The 20,104-nt window shown below is 42.0% G+C and overlaps 2 protein-coding genes across 3 annotated transcripts in view; one reads left to right on the top strand and one right to left on the bottom strand.

The window, feature by feature from the left end:
- Window positions 1-11,046, bottom strand: part of Col4a4 (collagen type IV alpha 4 chain) — a 124,412-nt gene extending 113,366 nt beyond the window's left edge. Inside the window, exon 1 of one of the 2 annotated variants that reach the window (XR_013104625.1) lies at window positions 10,798-11,046. The gene's annotated coding sequence lies outside the window, so the exon portion shown is untranslated. The remainder of the gene's footprint in view (window positions 1-10,797) is intronic. The other variant, XM_076914916.1, reaches the window with a different exon arrangement.
- A 251-nt stretch (window positions 11,047-11,297) lies between these two features.
- The window catches only part of Col4a3 (collagen type IV alpha 3 chain), a 123,143-nt gene continuing 114,336 nt past the window's right edge, over window positions 11,298-20,104 (top strand). Inside the window, exon 1 of the mRNA XM_034521054.2 lies at window positions 11,298-11,596. Within this exon, the coding sequence (XP_034376945.1) occupies window positions 11,510-11,596 (87 nt within the window). The 5' untranslated portion in view covers window positions 11,298-11,509. The remainder of the gene's footprint in view (window positions 11,597-20,104) is intronic.

The raw sequence follows: 20,104 nt of genomic DNA, 5'->3' as shown, positions 1-20,104 counted from the left end.
TGTAAACAAGAGAAAATTTATTTTTAAACTTGACCTGAAAAACTCTTTACTTTGATCTAAAATCTCTTTGGCACAAAGAATGGAGATGTCTTGATTTTAAAAGTTTGTTTCCTCTGAGCCCCTGTCCTTATGGGAACTGGTAGGGAGAAGGAAACCAGTTGTGTCCAATATTACAAGCTATTTTTAAATTTCTGCATAAAAGCTGGGCAGATGAATTCAACAGTGTGTTAACCATAGACCAGTTTTTCTGGTGAGTGGTGGGACCACCTTCTGTGATTCTTTCAAAACCAAGTACAGATAAACACAATTAAGGAGAATGCACTAATTTTTTTCTATCCCCAAACTGATCACTTTAAATAGCTTTTTCATTTAAAGTTACATTCTAGAAACAAGTCTCAATAGGACAAATTACTATTTTGGAAAGAAAATGCAAATTTTTTTGAGTCACTTAAACTATACTCAATATTGTTAACAAATGGAAAATTGTCCAAATTTATGGAAAATTGGAGATATGTATATTTCAGTTAAAAAATTAATGCAATTTACCTCCATGCTCATGTAGGTATTCTGTGAAGGAGTTTTCACAGAGAAATGCTACTAAACTGCAGAAGGATACCTGACTACTGTCCTAACATCTGGAGTTTGACTACTGTCCTAACAAACATCTGGAGTTTCTCAATACACTTGGATGGATGATTTTTGGAGACTTCAAAATAAAATTGTTACAGCATCATTTTAGAAATACTCAGCGTGTCAAAACACCACCACTGACAGCTAAAAAATGTTTCAGAATTACTCGCTAATAGAAATTTATAACACTCAGTGATTATTATGAAATAGTATTTACATAGATTCATCTCATATATACTCTACTGTTTGTGTGTGCAGCTGCACATGCTTGTTCATGTGAAGGTCATAGGTCAAACTCATATTGTTCCTCAGGTGCCATATACCTTGCTCCTTGAGAAAGGGTCTAGCATTCCCCTGGAGTCCACCAAGTAGCCTTGATTGGCTGGTGAACCCTAAAGATATCTGGAATGGCCTGGCGATGTGAGTGACCTAGTTTCATTTTTGTTGTGACAAAATAACTTTAGTGTTTACTAAGTTTATAATTCCAGATTATGATTCATCGCCACAGAAGTCACAGAGGCAGGACAACTGGTCACACCACATCTGCAGTCAAGAGCAAAGAGAATGAACGCCTCCATGCCTCCTGCTTGCTCTCTTGAAGCTTCTCCTTGTCTCATACAGTTCAAGACTCTCTGTGTAGGGAATGGTGTAGCCCACAGTGGGCTGCGTCTCTCCACATCAATTAATAATCAATATAAATCAAGATAACCTCCCGAGAAATGTGTACAGGACAATGAGATCTAGACAATTCCTCAAATGAAACTTTTTTTTTTTTTTTTTTTTTTTTTTGGTGATCCTAGGTTGTTTCAAGTTGAAGGTTAAAACTAACTAGCACAGAGAGTATGCTCTTCTCTTGAAAAGTATAAGAAGAAAAAAAACTTTAAAGGAGAGCTGAGAATCTTGATCAAAGACAGAACTCCACACATGACACAGCTGAGAACCTGGACATTGATTCTTTTTATTTTCTATAAAATGAGTTCTCTAAGTCTAAATGTGCGTCAGTGTGAAGACCTACCTGTTCTGGATGCACTTCCAGAGGATTGGAGACCAACTTTGAGAAGCCACACAGTGACTCACAACCATCTGTAACTCTATTACCAGGGGATCTGGTGCCCTCTTCTGGCCACATTGTGCACAAATATATATTCATGTAAACATTCATACACATAAAATATTTTTTAATTAATAAAAGGCTCCTTGAGATTAGGAAACTGCTTCCAGTTATGTGTAGGGGAGTTTATTTATCCCAGCCCACTGGAGAACTTCCTTTAATGACCTACACCTTCCCTGTTAAGTATCAAGCTGAACAGGACTGTGATTTATGTAATTCATTTGCTAGAGTACTTGACTAGCATGCATAAAGCCCCGAGTTCAGTCTCCAGCATGGCATAAGTAGGATGTTATATGCATTTCTGTAATCCCAGAACTTTGTATGTGGAGGCAGGAGGACCAAAAGACCAAGGTCCATTTTGATGGCATGGTGATTTCAAAGTCAGTCTGGGGTACAGAAAACCCTGTAACAAGATAGATGATAGATAGATAGATAGATAGATAGATAGATAGATAGATAGATAGATAGATAGATGATATAGATGTAGTATCAAATAGGTAGATAGATGGATAGACAGACAGACAAATGGATGGTATATAGATGGATGAATGGATGATGGGTGGGTGGGTGGATGGATAGAATTAATTGTTTTCCAATATTACCAGCTAATTACTTGTTCCTGCTTTCATAAAAACAACAGCAAACTTAGGGCTGACAAGATGGTCCAGTGGGTAATGGCATTTACTGAGAGTGGGGTGGGGGAAAGGAAGGAGGGAGATAAAGAGAGAGGGAGAGAGGAAGAGAGAGAATAAATAAATAAAATGTAATAAAATTTTTAGATTCCAACTGACTTTCACTGATACACTTGAACACATGAAAGCAGTGCACATTAATGAAGAACTGTGTGATGTACACATGCACATACACTGTGTGGTTTTTAAATCGAGGAAAACTCAATTTCCTCAAACCGGTTCTCATATATCATTTCTTTATGTTGAAGGTGTACAAAATGCCTTGTTGTAATGTTTCTGAACATACAGGGTATGGCTGTCTCTTGTCACTCAGAACTTCTCATTCTTGTCTCATAGGACCTACCGCCCACTGACTGGCCTTTGTCCATCACCCCATTCTGTCTCCCTATTTCCCCAACCCCCACCTTTTGCCTCAAATGTCTATGAAATGCACTTCTTTCAGATTCCATACATGAGTGAGGGAGAGAACGGTGTGTTTCTGTCTGGCTTATTTTACTTCCTATAACGAGCTCCACCCGGTCTCATTGATTTCATTTATTTAAGCTTGTTCTACTCCAAGGACACACACACACACACACACACACACACACACACACAAAACAGGTTTATTTGAGTTCTTTAACAAAAAACAGTTGACCTCATTCCACACACAATTTTTCATGCGGGTCATGCATCTGTGTGGTCCAGAGACCCTCGGAATGTGGCTGCAGCTTCATGTTCTCTGAGAGGGGAAAACTTGACAACTACTCAAGTACATTCTTGAGAACTACTCTCCACTCCTGCTGGAACAGAATGCCCCTGGCCTAGAGCCAGCCCACCCCACCTCTCCTACCCTGTAGACCTGGTTGGTGTGTGTGTAAATGCTAAAGTCCTCAGATGACACTGGAAGTTCGGTCTGGCAAGCCAGAGCCAAGTGCACCCTATCGCAGCTCACCCACTATTCTGGCAACATGGGCTTCTATTATCACTTCCTTTGTGAGGTCTCCTCCCAATAGCAACAGAAAACTTGACAGTAACCACAATAATGTCACATCTAAGAACAATATGAAACATGTTATAAAAATGCAGGGCTAACCTTCAAAAGCACACTGGCCTCCCACCTCCATGTTCAGAGTGGCATCTTAGTTCCCAGCTCTCAGATGTGTTGCTACAATCACTACACTCCAGCTTTCCCTTTGTCTACGAGTTTTTTTTCCCAGCTCATTTATCTCAGCTCTGTGGACTTTTTAGGCTTCTGAGCTTTGCCTTTGGAATGAGCTTCTGGCAATAACATCAGCTGATTCCTTGGACTGGCCATCCCTCCTGGGAGTGGAAAGCTGACTTCCCAAGTGGAAAGCCTCCGTGGTTCCTAGGGAGACAGTGTCTGTTTCCTTGCATGCCAGCCGACCAGTATTCAACTGGTCGGCGTGAGAGTTATAAAGGCGGGGGTTCAAATATTCATTACTATCACAAGGTCAATGTGTTATATAATTAAAGTGTTCAGTTAGTGCAGCCCTATGCAAGTCTGCAATTCCTTCTAGTTCAGGATTTTTTCAGTATGGAAAATAAATATCCAAGGGGTCAAAATGAGTCTGAGTCAGTCAGTGCCCTGGGCTGTGCCTCACTCCAAGTGTTCTCTCACTCCGTTCCTTCCTCTTTCCCTTTCTTTATCCCTTCCTTCTTCACTCCCTTCTTTTCTTCCTTCCTAATTAGTAACAGAGACCAAACACAGACACACACATACACACAAACTACCACCACTTCCACCACCAAAATAAACCCACAAAACACACATGCACACACACACACATACACACACACACATACACACACACACACACACACACACTACTACCATCACCACAAAACAAAAACAACTTCCCAACATGTTGGTGTAGATTACTTGATTTAAAGGAGAAGGAAGATCTGGGGATACAGTTAATTTTAGGTGGAGAATGGGGGAGTTGAGTAGCTGATTGGTTAGTCAGTCAGTCATTTTGTTAGTTGGCTAGTTAGTTGGTTAGTTAGAAATGAAATATTATTTTGATACCCAAGTTGATTTCAAACTCCTGAGATCATGTGATCCTCCTGCCTCTGTCTCCTACAGAGCTGGGTCTATATTTCTGTACTGTGGGTGGGGTTTAGGAACCTTTCAAACATCAAGGGAAGGTAGTCATGCAGAGGGGTGACTCTTCAGTGAGTGTGGAAGAAGAAAGCATACCATGGGATAATTCTAGGTAGGATTACAGTTAGCTCATGCAGAAATATTACAAAAATGGCTCACCCTGAGAATACGAAGAGAAGACTTGGTAAAGATCAGGGGACTGCTCTCACCTCTGTCTTCTACTTTTACCACTTCCTTCCTTTTTTCCCTTCTTCTTTCCCACCTTTCCTCCCCCTCTCCCATTTCTCCATTATCATCTTTTCTGTCCATCCCACTATAACAAATAACAATGACCAGGACTGACTGAGGCTAAACGTACAGTAAGTTCTAGGCCATTTGCTCTGTGCAGACTTCATATCGTTCATGAAAAGTCCTGAGTGAGTTTCAGGAAGTTGGTCTCTGGGAAGAAAGACTTCGGAAGCACAGAAGATCAATTATAAATGGAGTGACCCAGGGTCACAAGGACATTTTATTCCCTCTGAATCTCAGAAGGCCAGGGTCCTCCTGTACAGTCCTTTGCACTTGGAGGCCTAGAAGTCTGCATGTTCTAGACTTCAAAAGGTCTCTCTCTCTAATCAAGGGGGGGGGGTCTATCTTTAAGTGTTTAAGCAAAAAGAAAGATTTCACAAAAAGTATCCAAACAAACTCTAAGGTTAGGCAGAAATGCTCAGGTGGGCAGCGTGTCCATCTGGGAGACAGTAGGAAAGCTTTTTGCTTGGAGAGTTAACTGGGCTCATTTGAGGTCTTTTTCTTTCCCAAGAACTCCATTATGGTCTTTCCCATGGCTACATCCTGCATTCTGGCCAGCCTCTAAGTCATCCTGGATTCCTGTGGGAGATGATCCCTAGGGGTCTAGAATCTCCTTACCATGTCTCTTCCTTAAGGACAGGACCTGGAACAATACTCCACATTGTATAATTGTGCCACTCAGGAATGTAGCAAGAGATTCAAGGGCATACCTCAGACCTGGGCTTCAAGGATGATGATGGCTCACTGGGTAAGTGAAATGAGCTTGCCACTAAGCCTGATGATCTGAGCTTAATCTCTGAAACCCACGGAGCAGAAGAGAACACTTGGGAACTTGTTCTTGACCCCCAGACAAGCACTGTGGTATACTCCCTCCCCAGTAAGTAAATGTAAAGAACAACACAACAAAATGGCTTCGGAGTCATGGGCTTCTCATAGTTCACTCTGCATCTCAGCATCTCAGCATCACATTCAGTATGGATCACACACAAGTGTCATCTCTGAGCAGAGTCAAGGGGATACTCTATGTATGCACAAGGTTACCAGTGGACAGAATGGCCAAAATAATTAGCAGCTGAGAAGATCATCAGAAAATATAATCATGATTATAATTAAAGTAAGCTTGCTCTTTTATTATGAACTTTGGAAATAAAGAACCTAGAAAAAAAACTCAGTCAATAAAGCTGGAAAGAAGTCTATAAAACATTTTTACAATGAAATAAGAATAAAATATTAAATCTAGTTTATATATAACAAGAATGAAAAATTATTTGTAAATTAAAATCATTAAATATAGTAGGTCATGAAAATATGAGGTAACTTTCTATAAATTAGGTTGGCACTGATGACATATTTATTTCTGGTATCATCTGCATATACTTTAAATGCTATGTAAATATCTATGGTTATTAACTCAAGAAGTATTTACCTGGATCTTGTTTGCACTAACTCATGCTATGCATCATAGAGAAAAAAAAGGAATTGAAGTAACTATGCATTATTGTTTGTCTACCTTCTACAGCTCATATTCTATAGTCTTTTTCTATGCATGGAGTGCATGTGTGAATGTGCATGTGTTGCATGTTTGTACGTGTGTAGGTGCATCTGCAGGTTAGTATTTGGGATCAACCATCTCTACCCTACATATGAGAGCAGGATCCCTTGCTGAACCAGAGCCCACCATTTTGGTGAGGTTGTAGCTAGCCTGCTTGCTCCAAGGATTCTGTATACTACACTTCCCACATTCTGGACAAGTGGACTGCCACGCCTGTCTCATTGGCTTTTAAGTAGCCTCTAGGGAATCCAAATTCCACTCTCGTGCTTCCATGGCAAGCATTTTAATCAGCGGATCCATCTCCCCAACCCTGTGTGCAGTTTTAAGTGGCTACTTTGATAACAGCACCAAAGGTGGATTTCACAGGACTTCCAAGAAAGGAAACCAGCTCGAAGGCATCCATAGTTTATGGATAATAAAAGTGGAGACCAGTGCGGGAGCTGTAGAACGGCAACAGAGGAGTCAGGAGCAAGAACTAGCTTAAGCTGGTTGTGACTCTGAAATTGTAAAGCCACCTGAAAGTTATGAGAAGAGAATGTTCTCGGGGGAGGGGGGGGAAGGGGATGAGTGAGAGGGAAGTTGGAGAGCTCAGAGAAGGCTCCATGGGCAACCCAATACTACACATCTTATCAAAGGCAGAAGTACACACTTCGTGTGCAGTAGAGGCGATAGACATTCATGGACTTTGGGAGAAGCAGGCCTGAGGGTGATTGCTATGTGAACCTAATAAGCTGTTCACATTTATCATCCATTCACAAAGGGGAGAGGGCAGAACCCCCAAAAGGCCTCTTCCCTAATGGGGCTTACACTGAAAATTGGTGAAATGGACACTCATATTTAAACACCAGGACTAGAGATACTGTTTAATGAGGGGGGAAAAAAACTTGCTGACAAGTATGAGGACCTGAGTTCAAATCCCTAGCATGGATGGAGAAGCCAGATTGGACATATGTACACCCACAACTGCAACAGAGATCTCAAGAGATCAGAAACAGAATTGCTGAGCCTTGCTGGCCTCCAGCCTGGCTCTAGGTTCAGCAGAGAGACCTGTCTTAAGGGAACAAGGCTACACAGGATAGAACAGTATACCTGACATCTTCCTCTTGTTTCAGAACACAGACATGCGCACCTGCACACATGTACACATGCATGAACACACATGCACTCTTGCGGGTAACATATTTACATAGATGAAACAAAAATTTTAAAAATTTTTAAAAAAGAAAACAGAAGAGACATGGTATTAATTAAAAATTTAAAGGCAGATTGAATAATTATATGGAGTTATCAAGGGCATTGAAAATTGTATTCAAAACCTCCATCTAGTATCAAGTGTTAAAAAAAATCTTGTACAAAAAGAACCATTTTCTTTCTTTCCTTTTTTTTTTATTAGTCAGGGTTTCTATTCCTGCACAAACATCATGACCAGGAAGCAAGTTGGAAAGGAAAGGGTTTATTCAGTTTACACTTCCACATTGCTGTTCATCACCAAAGAAAGTCAGGACAGAAACTCACACAGGGCAGGAACCTGGAGGCAGGAGCTGATGTAGAGGCCATGAAAGGATGTTACTTACTGGCTTGCTTCCCCTGGCTTGCTCAGCTTGCTTTCTTATAGAACCCAAGACTACCAGCCCAAGGATGGCACCACTCACAATGGGCTGGGTCATCCCACCCTTGATCACTAATTGAGAAAATGCCTTGCAGCTGGATCTCATGGAGGCATTTCCTCAAGGGAGGCTCCTTTCTCTGTGGTAACTCCAGCTTGTGTCAAGTGGACACACAAAACTGGCCAGTACACTTTTGTTTTTTCATACTTACTGAGTAAACCATGATACACCCATTCTGTTGATTTGGATTCTGTTTTTAATTCAGGTCTCTAGTTGAGCCCTGGTTAATTCCAACCATAGGTGAGCAGAGCATCAGGGTAGTAAAGTGTGTGTGTAGGGAGAGGTGAGAAATGGATGCTTAAACCTGGCTTCCAAACAAGCCACTTTTTCATGTTTTGCTTGCAAGGGAATCTTCTAGAGATCTCAGATCTTGGACCATGACATTCTGACTCAATGAGTCTGGGAGGCTGCTGAGATTGTAGTTTCTAATAGCTCCTGGGTGTGCCAACGCTGCTGGTGTTGGGAAGGCCAAGGTAGGGTTCTAGGTACTTTGAAAGTGTGCTGACCTGGAGTTATTTTGGGGCTGTGCTTGGTTCTTGTTCGTTCGCATTGAACTCAGACCATCCCTGTACCATGGTCTTCTGCGGCAGCACCACTGAGCCACCATCTTTTACCATGTCCATCACTTTTCCCTTATGCAACTCCAGTCAGAATGTACTGCATGTTGCTTAGATGAACATCTTGTACAAAATATTTCTGAGGGATTATCAGAGTCTTACAACTCCTTGAGGCTGGTACCATGATTGGACTAATGTTATAGAGGGTAAGAGTTCACCCTGGAGAAATTAATCCACATCAGCATGGACAAAAGAATTCAGAATCCAGGGGTGGTCCAGATGCCAGGCTGCTTCCTAACTCCTGTGCAACATCCTTTTTTTTTTTTTTTTTTTTTTTTTTTTTGTGCAGCTGCATCAGAAATGTAATGCAGGTGACTGGTCTTCCCCTCCAATGCTGATAATCTCAGTCTGTTCTATCATCAAAACTCCAGGGCTCTGGGCTGAGGACACAGCTCAGTGGTTAAATGCCTGCTGTGGAGGTGAGGACCTGAGTTTCCATCCTAGGATTAGCGTGTATCTATCAAACCAGCACTCCTAAAGCAAGAAGGGAAGTGTAGGCTGAAGAATCCCTGGAAGCTCACACACCAGGAGAGTAAGAGTCCATGTCCCAAGCAGGGTGGAAACTGAAGACCAACACTCAAGGTTGTCAGTTGACCGCCCCACACACACTCTGTGGATCTTGTTCACACACACAAGGATAAGCACACACATGTACATGTGCAGATACATAGAAAGAAGGAGATAAAGAAACCACAGGGCCTCAAGAAGAGCCATTTAAAATTTAAATTTTCTATAGTCCTGCAAAGGGGAGAAGTATTTGATATCAGGAATGAGATTTTGATTTTTTTTTTTTTCAAGAAGCAGTATCAGTTTATAAAAGACAATCACGTGCCTCTCAGGTCTCTTGGGCATCAGCAGAGTACCTGACATCCTACCCCACAAGGATGCCAGAACTTCCTCCAAGAACTTCTCTAAAGCCACCATGTGGCAGATTACATTTTTGATCTGGGTACAAACTCCACAATGTTCCTAAACCTTAATAAAGATTTTAATGAATGTCTTCTTGTTATTTTACTAAAGAGACCCTAATTCAGTTCAACTAACCAAAATGACTGTGGTGGGGGTGTAATGTATGAAAGAGAAGAAATAAAATAAAATAAAATAGTGACCACAAAGCACGTTTGCACAAAGAATTTACAAGAGGCTCTACCATGCACCAGGAAGTTTGTCCTCTAGATAGTCTGATACAAGTGGTTTGGAATTCATTGGGTACTGGAACTTTTAGATTTTCCTCGGGAGATTCTAATGTACACCCACGGTTGTATGTCATGGAAGATGCCCCTTTCACTCTACAATCTGCGGGGGGTGGGATGAAAGGAGAGGAAACTCAGATGGCCAATAAACTTGGATAAGAAAACCGAGACAAGTAAATGTTCTCTGCTTCTTCACGGATGCTGGGCCTTTCCTTCAGAGATGAGCACCGGCTAACGGGCTACGGAAGTGCCTGTGGCTCAGTGTGCACCCACTGATACGTTCATGACTTTTGGATGGTTATCATAAGACCTTGTTCTCAGTTACCAACCGTGATGCTGTTGTTTAACGGGAGCCTTGGAGAGCTAGCAAAACCATTCGTTTATAATTCTTCCTGCCTGTTACTACATTCTTTCTTTAGCACTGTGATGATGATATCTAAGCAAAACTGTGATTTTACTGTAGCCTATGCATTTTAAATGATTCACCCCATTCAGTGTGGTCTGCCGCACGAGACAGCATAAGAGCCCTGCAACAATGTACCCTATCAAGCCAGAAGTGACATTTGCATCCAAGGCCCTCCCAGGCAGGGACACCCTGGACCAGAGTTGGCTCTCATTTTCTCCTCTGTTTCCGCAGATAAGGTTTAGCCTGAAAAGCAGTTCAACTCAGAGAATAGGATGAGCTTTCTCTTTCCCCTCAGTTGCCTCTTGCTCTTGGCATTTTGGAATGCTGGGACTGCCAGGACAGTAACTCGAGCCTCCAAATTAATCAAAATACACAGTGCCCAGTTCAAGCCCTGGCAAAGAAGCCTGGGAGCCAGGCAAGCTCTCCTCTGCTGACCCCAAGGCCACAACTTGCCCAGTCACCCCCTTCCCCCCTTTGATGCCACAATGCTTCTGCTCCCAGGCAGGTGCCTTGGGGCTGAGGCTGAGGGCGGCTTACCTGAGGAACAACCGGGCAGAGAAGGAGCTGCAAGGTAGCAGGCAGACCTGACACACGCCTCAAGGTTGTAGCTGGAGGGAATCCACCCGTGACCGTGTTCCTCTTTACAGCCTGCCCAGCCTCAGGTCTGTGTACTGGCTGCGAGTTGAAGGCCGGCAGCAGATGGGGCAGCCCCTGGAGCTGCCAGCAAACCCGGCCTCCAGAATCGCAGACTCCCGCACGCCTCACGCTTAATCTGGGCAGGGCTGCTGGCCACTCCCCCCACCCTGTGCAGCCACCTCCCTACCGCACACCCCTAAATTCCTCACGCTGACCTGCACCCGCTAGGCACCAGAGTCCCTGGATCGCAGGGACATCACCTCTTTCACTCTGACCCCTGGAGCTGCGCCCACCTGCCTGCTCTGCGGGCGCCCAACCCTTTCTCACTTCCTCGGCACCATGCCCGGTTGAAGGGACAGTGCCTGGTGAGCTGGGAGGGAGAGGGGACGAGGGCGGGACCTCAGCCCTCCCTTAGAGTCACAATCAAAAGCTTGGGTGAGGACAAACAGACTACAGTGGGTCGAGCCCTTACAAAACTCGCCCCAGTGGGCCAGCAAGGCGAGCTTCACTGCAGAACCTCTCCAATCTGTGTCCCGTGGGGCATCTGGAGGCCTGAGAGCCTGTGGATCTGGTAGGTCACTGAAAACACCGGGACTCAGGACTGTTGCCCAGCATGCACTCAGAGACTGCTCTAAGGTTCTTGGCGCTCCTGCTGCCTATTCTGCTGCTGCTCCTGGCTGCCCCGCCTGTGGTTTGCAAGGTGAGTGACTGAAAGGTTGTGCAGACCCCACTGCGCAGCAGAGCTATCCCTGTCTCCGTGTGTGGGACAAGCCAGTCCCACTCACTAGGGCTCTGTCTTTGAGTCACTATCTGGAGGGTTGGTCAGCTGCAGGCTCCTCCGGAGTCCCGGGATGGCAGCATACAGGGAAAGAGCAGCAGCTCTGAGGAACAGGTGGAATGCACAGTGCTGGAAGAAGTGGAGAGCTAGCCAGTGGTCCAGGACCCCAGGAGTCCCGGATGGAGGAACAAAGCTGACAGAGAACAGTAAATGGATACCAATGAATAAGTCATAGACAGACAGATGATGATAGGGATGATCTAAGAGAACTGATGATGATAAATATAAATGATATAAGACAGTTACGGTGATGATAAGTAGAAAGGCAGAGGTAAGAGGTAAATAGATAATAGACGGATGGACAGATAGATGAGTTTGGTAATAGATGAATGGGTGGGTGGGTGGATGGATGGATGGATGGATGGATGGGAAGATAGATAGATAGATAGATAGATAGATAGATAGATAGATAGATAGATAATGAAAATAATGGCCAGGGTACTGGAGCTGTAATGTCAGGATGATGAACAGACAGATGGTTTGGTTGGCTTAAATGTGTACCAGCCTGGGAGGAGAGACATCCTTGGCGCCTCAACCCTGCTCCTTCCAGACCTCACCTTGACTCTGACTTCACTGGGGCTCAGTGTTCCTTTGGACTCTCTGGACACAAAAGCCATCATGGTTAATAATAATTTAAAAAAGACATAGAACTTATATTAGGATGAATTAAGCAATATCTCGTTGGTTTTGGTTTTTATTTGGAATTTGGGTCACCCTGTGCTCATTTGAATCTACTCCATAATGCTTGGGGGTTTGCCACTAAAGAAAAAAAATCTCCCTGAAACTATGAGGAGCCTAGAAGGGGCTGGCTAGGTTTCAGTTTGTGAATCAGAGATTTAACTTTTCAGATGCTTGATGTTGTTTGTTGAGTTGGGTATGGTGAGCTTCGTTTCTGACTATGAGCAAGCAGGTGCCTCAGTCTTCCCTGGCTGAGACTGTGGCTGGAGACTAGTGGTCCCTTATGTGTCACCAGAGAACACAGGATCTATGGCTGCATATACTTTGCTTGTTTCCACTGCATTTACCTTTTAAGGGAGGCATTGCAGGCGTCATAGCTGGGCTACCACTCCTCTGGACCCCATCCCTCGAGATTTCTGATTTCCCACAAATAACCCGGTGTTTCTTTCCAATTTCTGTGCACTTAGATCCACAACCACACACCCACAACAATATAGAGTTGTGTTTTTAGCAGAACTATTTTCAGATTAAATGTGTCCTTTGGCCTGTCTGCACTTGCTATTAAGACCTACCTCTCTTATCTCTTCACTTTGTTACAATGAGGGGCTAAAGTTAATTGATCTGGTCACCCACCTTTCAGTCATGTGTCGGTGTCTTAGTGTCTTGGCCTTTAGACTCTAAAAGATTTGTAACCTATATGAAGTGGCTCTAACAAGACCATATTTTTCAGGGTTAGTGAGATGGCTCGGTGTATGGAAACTGGCAACGTGAACTCAATTGCCAAATAGAGTAAAAGAACCAGCTCCTGAAAGTAGTGTCCTTTCCCTGTCTACACTCGAATAGTACATGAATGAATGAATGAATGAATAGGAATATCTGACCTAGGTGACTAAATACTTCTGGGCAGGATGGCTATACCTCATGCAAACTGGTGTGAATTCTCTAACAGCTTTAGCAGAAATCAGTAAGTCATATTATACAAAGGCCTAAGAACATTCCAGAACAGTAATCATTATCATCATCACCACCATCACCATCATCATCATCATAACCATCTTTCTAGACTCAGAAGAAAAGCAATGAGATTTCGAAGGAACCCAGGACTCTTGGAAGAATCAAGTGGTGAGCTGGAGCTGAAGAGATGGCTCAATGACTAAGAGCAGCTGTGGGTCTTGTACAGGACCTGGGTTCGAGTCCCAGAACCCATATGGTGATTTACAATCATCTGTACCTCAAGGCCCAGGGGATCCAGTGTCGTCTTCTGGCCTCCACGAGCACAAGCACAGACAAGGACATTTGCCTACATGCAGAGAGAAGACTCACACATAAAATAAAAATAAGTAAATCTCATTTTTAAAACATGGTACCCAGTGACCATAGAACCTCTGGTTATACCATATGCAATCATGTGATGGTCTCTTGCATCTCACATGTAAAATTATTTCTGTTTTGAGTTTGCAGAGGTCAAAACATTACAATTTAAGTGAATAACTACCACAATGCCTCCATCTGCTCTGTCTCTGTAGAAGCCTGAAGTGAGCCTTTGTTAAAAGCATGCAGAATTCTCATTTCTACTGCACCTTCTGAAGGAAACAGAACCAACCCCCCCCCCAAAGATTACAAAATGAGCCATATTACACGGAAAAGCTATTTCAAGTTAACTGGTACCTTCGTGACATGTGCCAACATGGCCCAACCTACAAACCAGCTGTGACCTTGAGCTAGGCCGGCAGTTCTCTGAATCTCAGTCTTTTTATCTGTGACCTGGGAGAGTTGCCACCCCTCCAGTAGGCAGCAGGTAATGAGTGAGGTGGTTGGGGAGGGGACAATCTTCAGGCCCATTCAGCTGCTGACAGTCTGGAATTCAGGCCCAGTGTGCCAGCATCCTTCTAGGAGAGACACTAGAAATGTAGTTTTTCATCATAAATGTCTTGTATTAATATTAGCAAGCAACTGAGTTCAATTTTACTCAAAGCAAAATAACAAGCAGGAAACAAACAAACAAACAAGCAAATCGCTTGCGAGTCAAACAACCTGTAAGTGAGAGATACATCCAGAGTCTGGGCTATCGTGTGTCTAATCTCTGTGCTATGTTAGCTGAATGTCTCCAGCTGTACTTTAGCATTTCCCCAAACAGGAAGCTAGCAGCAGTGCTGACCCTGCATGCCCTGCTTAGCCAAGGTGGAAACTGCCTGCACACACAGTTTGTCCCCCAAGCACCCAGGGAGAAGGACTTTGCTGCTTGGCTGAGAAGCCAAGGGCTGCCTAACTGTTCACTGTACCTACAGGCTTCCAGCTGTCTTCTGCCCAGTTCACCCATATCAAACTAGCAAGAGTCTTCGGCCATTATTCCAAGCAATAGGTGAGGAATAGAAGTGGAGCTTGCCTATCTCTGCTCCCCGGATAAGGTAAAAGCCACCCACCGACAAAGTTAGCATCCTCTTAAGTTCCGGGAAGAACTGTAAGATGCACATAACACACAAAGATGCTTTCTCATCTGAATTTATTTTCAAAATCAAAACCTTCAGTTGGACTAGCTAACATTTCAAACAAACAAAGCAGTAATGTACTATAATAGCACAAATTTATTTATCCCTGAGACTAAGCAAATATTAATAAAACTTGGCTTGTTGTCCCTCAGCCTCCCTGTGTTAGGGGGAAAAATACAGAATGCCATAATACTTAAATTCTTAACTCTGTTTCAGCCCAGGAGGTCTGTATATGCCGTTCTCATGAAAGATTTTGTGTTTATGCTCCACACAAGTGAGTGGGGTGTGGGGGGGGTAGTCTCCTTAAAAATAAATATTATTGTTTTATGGCTTTTCAAATATAATAGTTTCATATTACACACTTGTTTTTTTAAATAATTAACTAGTATGTCATTGGATTTTATCCATATTGACATTTTTTTTGTAGAAAAAAAACCTGTTCATAGCATTCTGGTAATATAAAGCAGGTTATTTTGAGGCCCTTTCCTTACAATGTAAACCAGGCTTCACACTTTTATTTTACAAAGTTTCCATGTGTGCCTCTCTGTATGTGACATTGTGACGACTGGAATTGAAATTCCTGGGTGCTCAAAGAAAAGTCTGTTTACATTATTGTTACAGTAATCGTTCAGTATCGTTACATTACTCTACAATGAAGCTACATCATGCTTACTTTTCCCTTCATCAAAGGCAAAACTTGATATGCTTGGATGTTAACAAGTGAGAGAGACCTTGTTTTAACTAGTATGCCTTCATTCTGGCTTGCCTCTTTATACTTCCCCCCACTGTGAACTGCATGGACCACTTTCTGCTCCTGAGTCTGCTACAGACTTTGCCTTTCTCTTACTAAAAAATCTGAAGTGATGTGTGTATTTGTATATCAAACGTATGCTATTTAAATGTGTTACAAGGAGGTTAATTCTAATCTTTGGCTTACCTTTTTGTTTAGTTGTAGATGCCTTAATGTACAAGTCATCCAACATAACTTTAAATTTACCCATGTTTCTTTAACATTTTGTCTTTTGCTCCTTGTCAAAGAAATCCTTTCTTGGAACTATGAAAACATTACTTTATATTTCTCCAATTGAAAAAAAAAAAAAGCCTTATAGTTTCAAAGTCTTTAACCTGGAACTGTCTTCAATTTAGAGTATATAGATCCATTTTCACCCATGTAGATAACAAATTATCCCATATTCTTTCAATGGTGCATTCTTTTCTGCTTCTCGGTTACATCTGTAAACAAGTAAAGTTCTGTTCAATCCCACTGATCCTTTCTTTGTGAGGTGACTCTGTTTTGTTTTATTCTCTATGGCAATAACACACTGATTTTGGCCACTTTATTTGTTTTCAAACTACATCTTCTAGAGTGAGTCACAGACAGAGCAACCATGCCTGCTGTCGTTATTTTCTTTAAAATTGTCACTGCCATTTTTCTATGTCCCTCTGGCTGAGGTTTCGCATCCACTTAGCAACGTTCTACCAAAACTCCCACTTAGATGCTGACATGCATTGCGTGTAATACATGGGTTATGCTGCTGCACAAACATGCGCCAGTCTCATACAAATGCTACCAATTTTGAAACTTTAATGTGGGTCTAGAAACCTTTAATTCTCTTATTATTTCTAGTAGCTTATGCATTTAGATTTCACACATAGCTAGTCATATAAATAATAACTTTATTTCTTTCTAATTTTTATATATTTTGTCTCCTCTCTCTCTCTCTCTCTCTCTCTCTCTCTCTCTCTCTCTCTCTCTCTCTCTCTCTGTGTGTGTGTGTGTGTGTGTGTGTTTGTACGGGAAGGGGTTCCTGCACATGTGTGTGGAGACCAGAGATCAACATTTGGGTGTCTTTCTCAATCTCTTTCCACCTTATTTTGGAGACGGGCTCTCTCACTGATCTTGAAACTCACCAACTAGCTAAACAGGATGGCTAGCGAGCCCTGGGGATGTTCCTGTTTTGGCTTCCTTGGTGTTGGAATTGTATTGGTGCATGCCTGACTTTTATGTGGTTGCTATGGAGTTAACTCCAGTCCTCATGCACGCATCTTGCCATCTCCTTTTTATTTCCTTTTAATACCGTGCTAATTATAATTAGCACTTTGATCTTGTCTCATTACTTAGATTAAAGGGAATGCTTCTAACATTTCATTAAAGTTGTATCTGCTGTATAGTTTTAAAGTCTGTCAGATAAAGAGTTTCCTTCTATGTTTCTATTTATTAAATGATTCTATATTAATGCTATTACTGGTTACATATATATATATGGTTTTATATATATATATGGTTTTATATATATATATGTGTGTGTGTGTGTGTTTAAAATATATATATTTTAAACATAGTCTTTAGTTAGCTACTATAGTAAGTCAATATGTTTTGGATGTCAAACCATCCTTGAATTGCTATAGGATGAACTCTTAATTGGTCATAATGCCTGTTCTTAAAACCCACTCATTGTTGAAGATGACATGGGAGAGCACATTAACCAATGTAGAATGCGGTCAGCCACCAGCTGAACACCTCAGTAAAGGCCATGCAGATCAAGGAACAGAGCATTATCAGGACCAAAAAGTCACTCCTCCAACTCTCTCTGCCATAAAGACACTAAAATCTGATTCTAAGTAATCACATCTTTCCCTTTCTTACGGTTTATCATCCAAGTGCTTATCCAAGTCCTCACTGGCACGTTGCCTGGGCTGAAGTGTCTGTTTCTAGAGTCACAGGATATTATACTTCTTTGGTCTTGTCATGTTTGCCTCTGACTTTCCACTGTGACCGATCTCTTGGTAGCTTGGAATGGGATTTCACTTTCATCCCTGGGTAGTGTTCTAAGGTCTGAATAAAAGCGACATCTCTACCTATGAGTGGCTTCCAAACTGAGGCCATCACAAGTAATGCTATTGTGTACATCTTTATGAGGTTCTGAAATATTTTTTGAGTTTTCTGTTTCTTTAATATTTAAGTATTTTATGTTCCTGGTGCTACTATACACAATGTATTTTAAACTTGTAAATAATTTGACTATTAAATAAAATTTGACTATTAATAAAACCCAGTTGAATTTGGTATTTTGATAGTCAGAAAGCAAGTTGCAAAGTACAAATGAATTTAATGAAAAAAAAATTTCTGCCTTACTTGTAGGACAAAAATTAATTAATAGCGTTTCAATTTCATTTATCGCCAAACCTTCAGAAAATGTTTATTTGTGATAGCTTTGTTGTGTGAATTATCAAAATGTTATTTCTTAATTCTCAAATGCATTAAGTTTTTCCTGGTTATATTTTTGTTCTTACATTATGGTATCAGTTATAGACTGATTTTAAAAATGTGCTTGAAGGCCAAAGCTTTTGATCATGCCATTAAATGTATAGAGACAGGATCTCACTATGTAGCCCAGACTGGTCTATAGCTCAGAATCCTGCTGCCTCAGAGTCTCAAGTGCCCAGACTATACATGTGAACTCACCACTCTCAAATCACTATGCTTTCCTATTTCCTCTCCCTCTTTTCTCTAAATCCAGTGTTCTCTTTAGTCATATGCTTGGCCATACGGGGCTTCCTCTGCATGCTCTTGCTTTTAAAAAAATGGTTGCACTCACTTATTTATTGTGTGTGTGTGTTGACGCACACAAGCTTTGGTGTGCCCGTGGAAGTCAGAGGATAGACCGGCTGCTGGAGCCCCTTCTCCCTTCAACTGGTGGGATCCAGAGATCTAATTTGAGTCACTAGGCTTAGTGGCCAGTGCCTTTCTCACTGAGGCCCCCTCACTAACCCCGACTTTTTAAGTGAAACAAATTGCTCTGCAAATCAAATCTTCTTGGCCTCCCTGAGTCTGGTATCTTTATCTTCAGTCTCTCAACCTCCAGCATTACACAGGCTTATTCTGATGATTTCCCTTGACTTTGTTCCAGTTTCCCGATGGCACCTCAAAGTTAACGGCTTCCATGCCTATACAGCCAATCTTTCTCCAGTGGGCAATGGGAGATATGGAATTAATTCTCTTCTACCCACAGAGACTCAAACAGACCTCCCATAAAGCCCAGTGAGAATGGCTCTCATTCATACATATGCTGTCATACTCGATACTTCCAGAGGGATCAAGGCCAAGCTATCTCTTCTATTTTAATCTCCCTTTTCCCCCACACTGAACTCTGAAACGTCCTTACATTCACCCTCCAGTTCTCTAATTCTCTCTTCAGCCGTTTATAACTTTCAGAGGATTTTCCTCGACTGAAATTTCTCACTAGCAATTAAGAATTCAAAATATGGCATGCCCGTTAAAACCCAGGTCTAGTAATTACTACCTTTAGTTTCTGCCTTAGCAGTTCATCTTAAAATGGAGGCAATAGGTTTGAACCTAAGTCTTTCTGGAGCCTGGTTGATTTAATGTTCATGCTTTTATTTGCATGTTGGTAACCATTCTCCATGTGTTAACTGTGATTAGTGATATCCACCATACCATACTTTCGGTGACGACTTGAGTCTCTGTTCTCTACGTGGTTTCCATTCTTATTCATCTTTCTTTCCCATAGCGCCTTTTGCTGCATTTTAGACATTTTTACAAGTCTCTATATAGCCATCCTGATTCTTGGGCTTTATTTCAAGACCCCGAGTCTTTTGTTTGCTGACTTAGTCTACTCATGAGGAGACTGTGAGAGAAAGCAAAGCCAGGAAGCATCTTCTCTCATCACTCAGCTGTCTCAGCTGTGTAGAGCTACAGAACAGAGCAGTTCTGGAGCTTCCCAGGCATCTCTCCCAAGTCAGATATTTATGTCTTCCTCAAAGCAACATACTAAAACCTTGCCCCGGGATGATAGCATTGGACAATAGAGCCTTTGAGAGGAGATTTACTTATGAGGGAAGAAGCTCATGAATATGATTAGTGTCCTTTTAAAAAGGAGGCATGCCTGCTTTATGCTGTGTAGACAGTAAGGAGGTGCCTTTGTCAAAGCAGAGAGCAAGGCATCTCCAGACACTGAATCCATTACCATCTCCATGTTGAACTTCTCAGTCTCCAAAACTATGGGTAATAAATTTTTATTATTTACAAATTACCAAGACCTAGGTACTTTATTCAATCAGTCCAAATAAACCAAGAAGGAAACAAACAATTTCTTTTCATGTCCCCAGGGGTCATCTTCCTCCAGCTCCTCCTGCTGCTGTTTCCAAATATAGCAGGCTTTTTTTTTTTTTTTTTTTTTTT

The sequence above is a fragment of the Arvicanthis niloticus genome, chromosome 17, assembly GCF_011762505.2.
Source record: "Arvicanthis niloticus isolate mArvNil1 chromosome 17, mArvNil1.pat.X, whole genome shotgun sequence".
Lineage (NCBI taxonomy): Eukaryota > Metazoa > Chordata > Mammalia > Rodentia > Muridae > Arvicanthis > Arvicanthis niloticus.
This window is presented reverse-complemented; position numbering and strand designations above follow the sequence as displayed.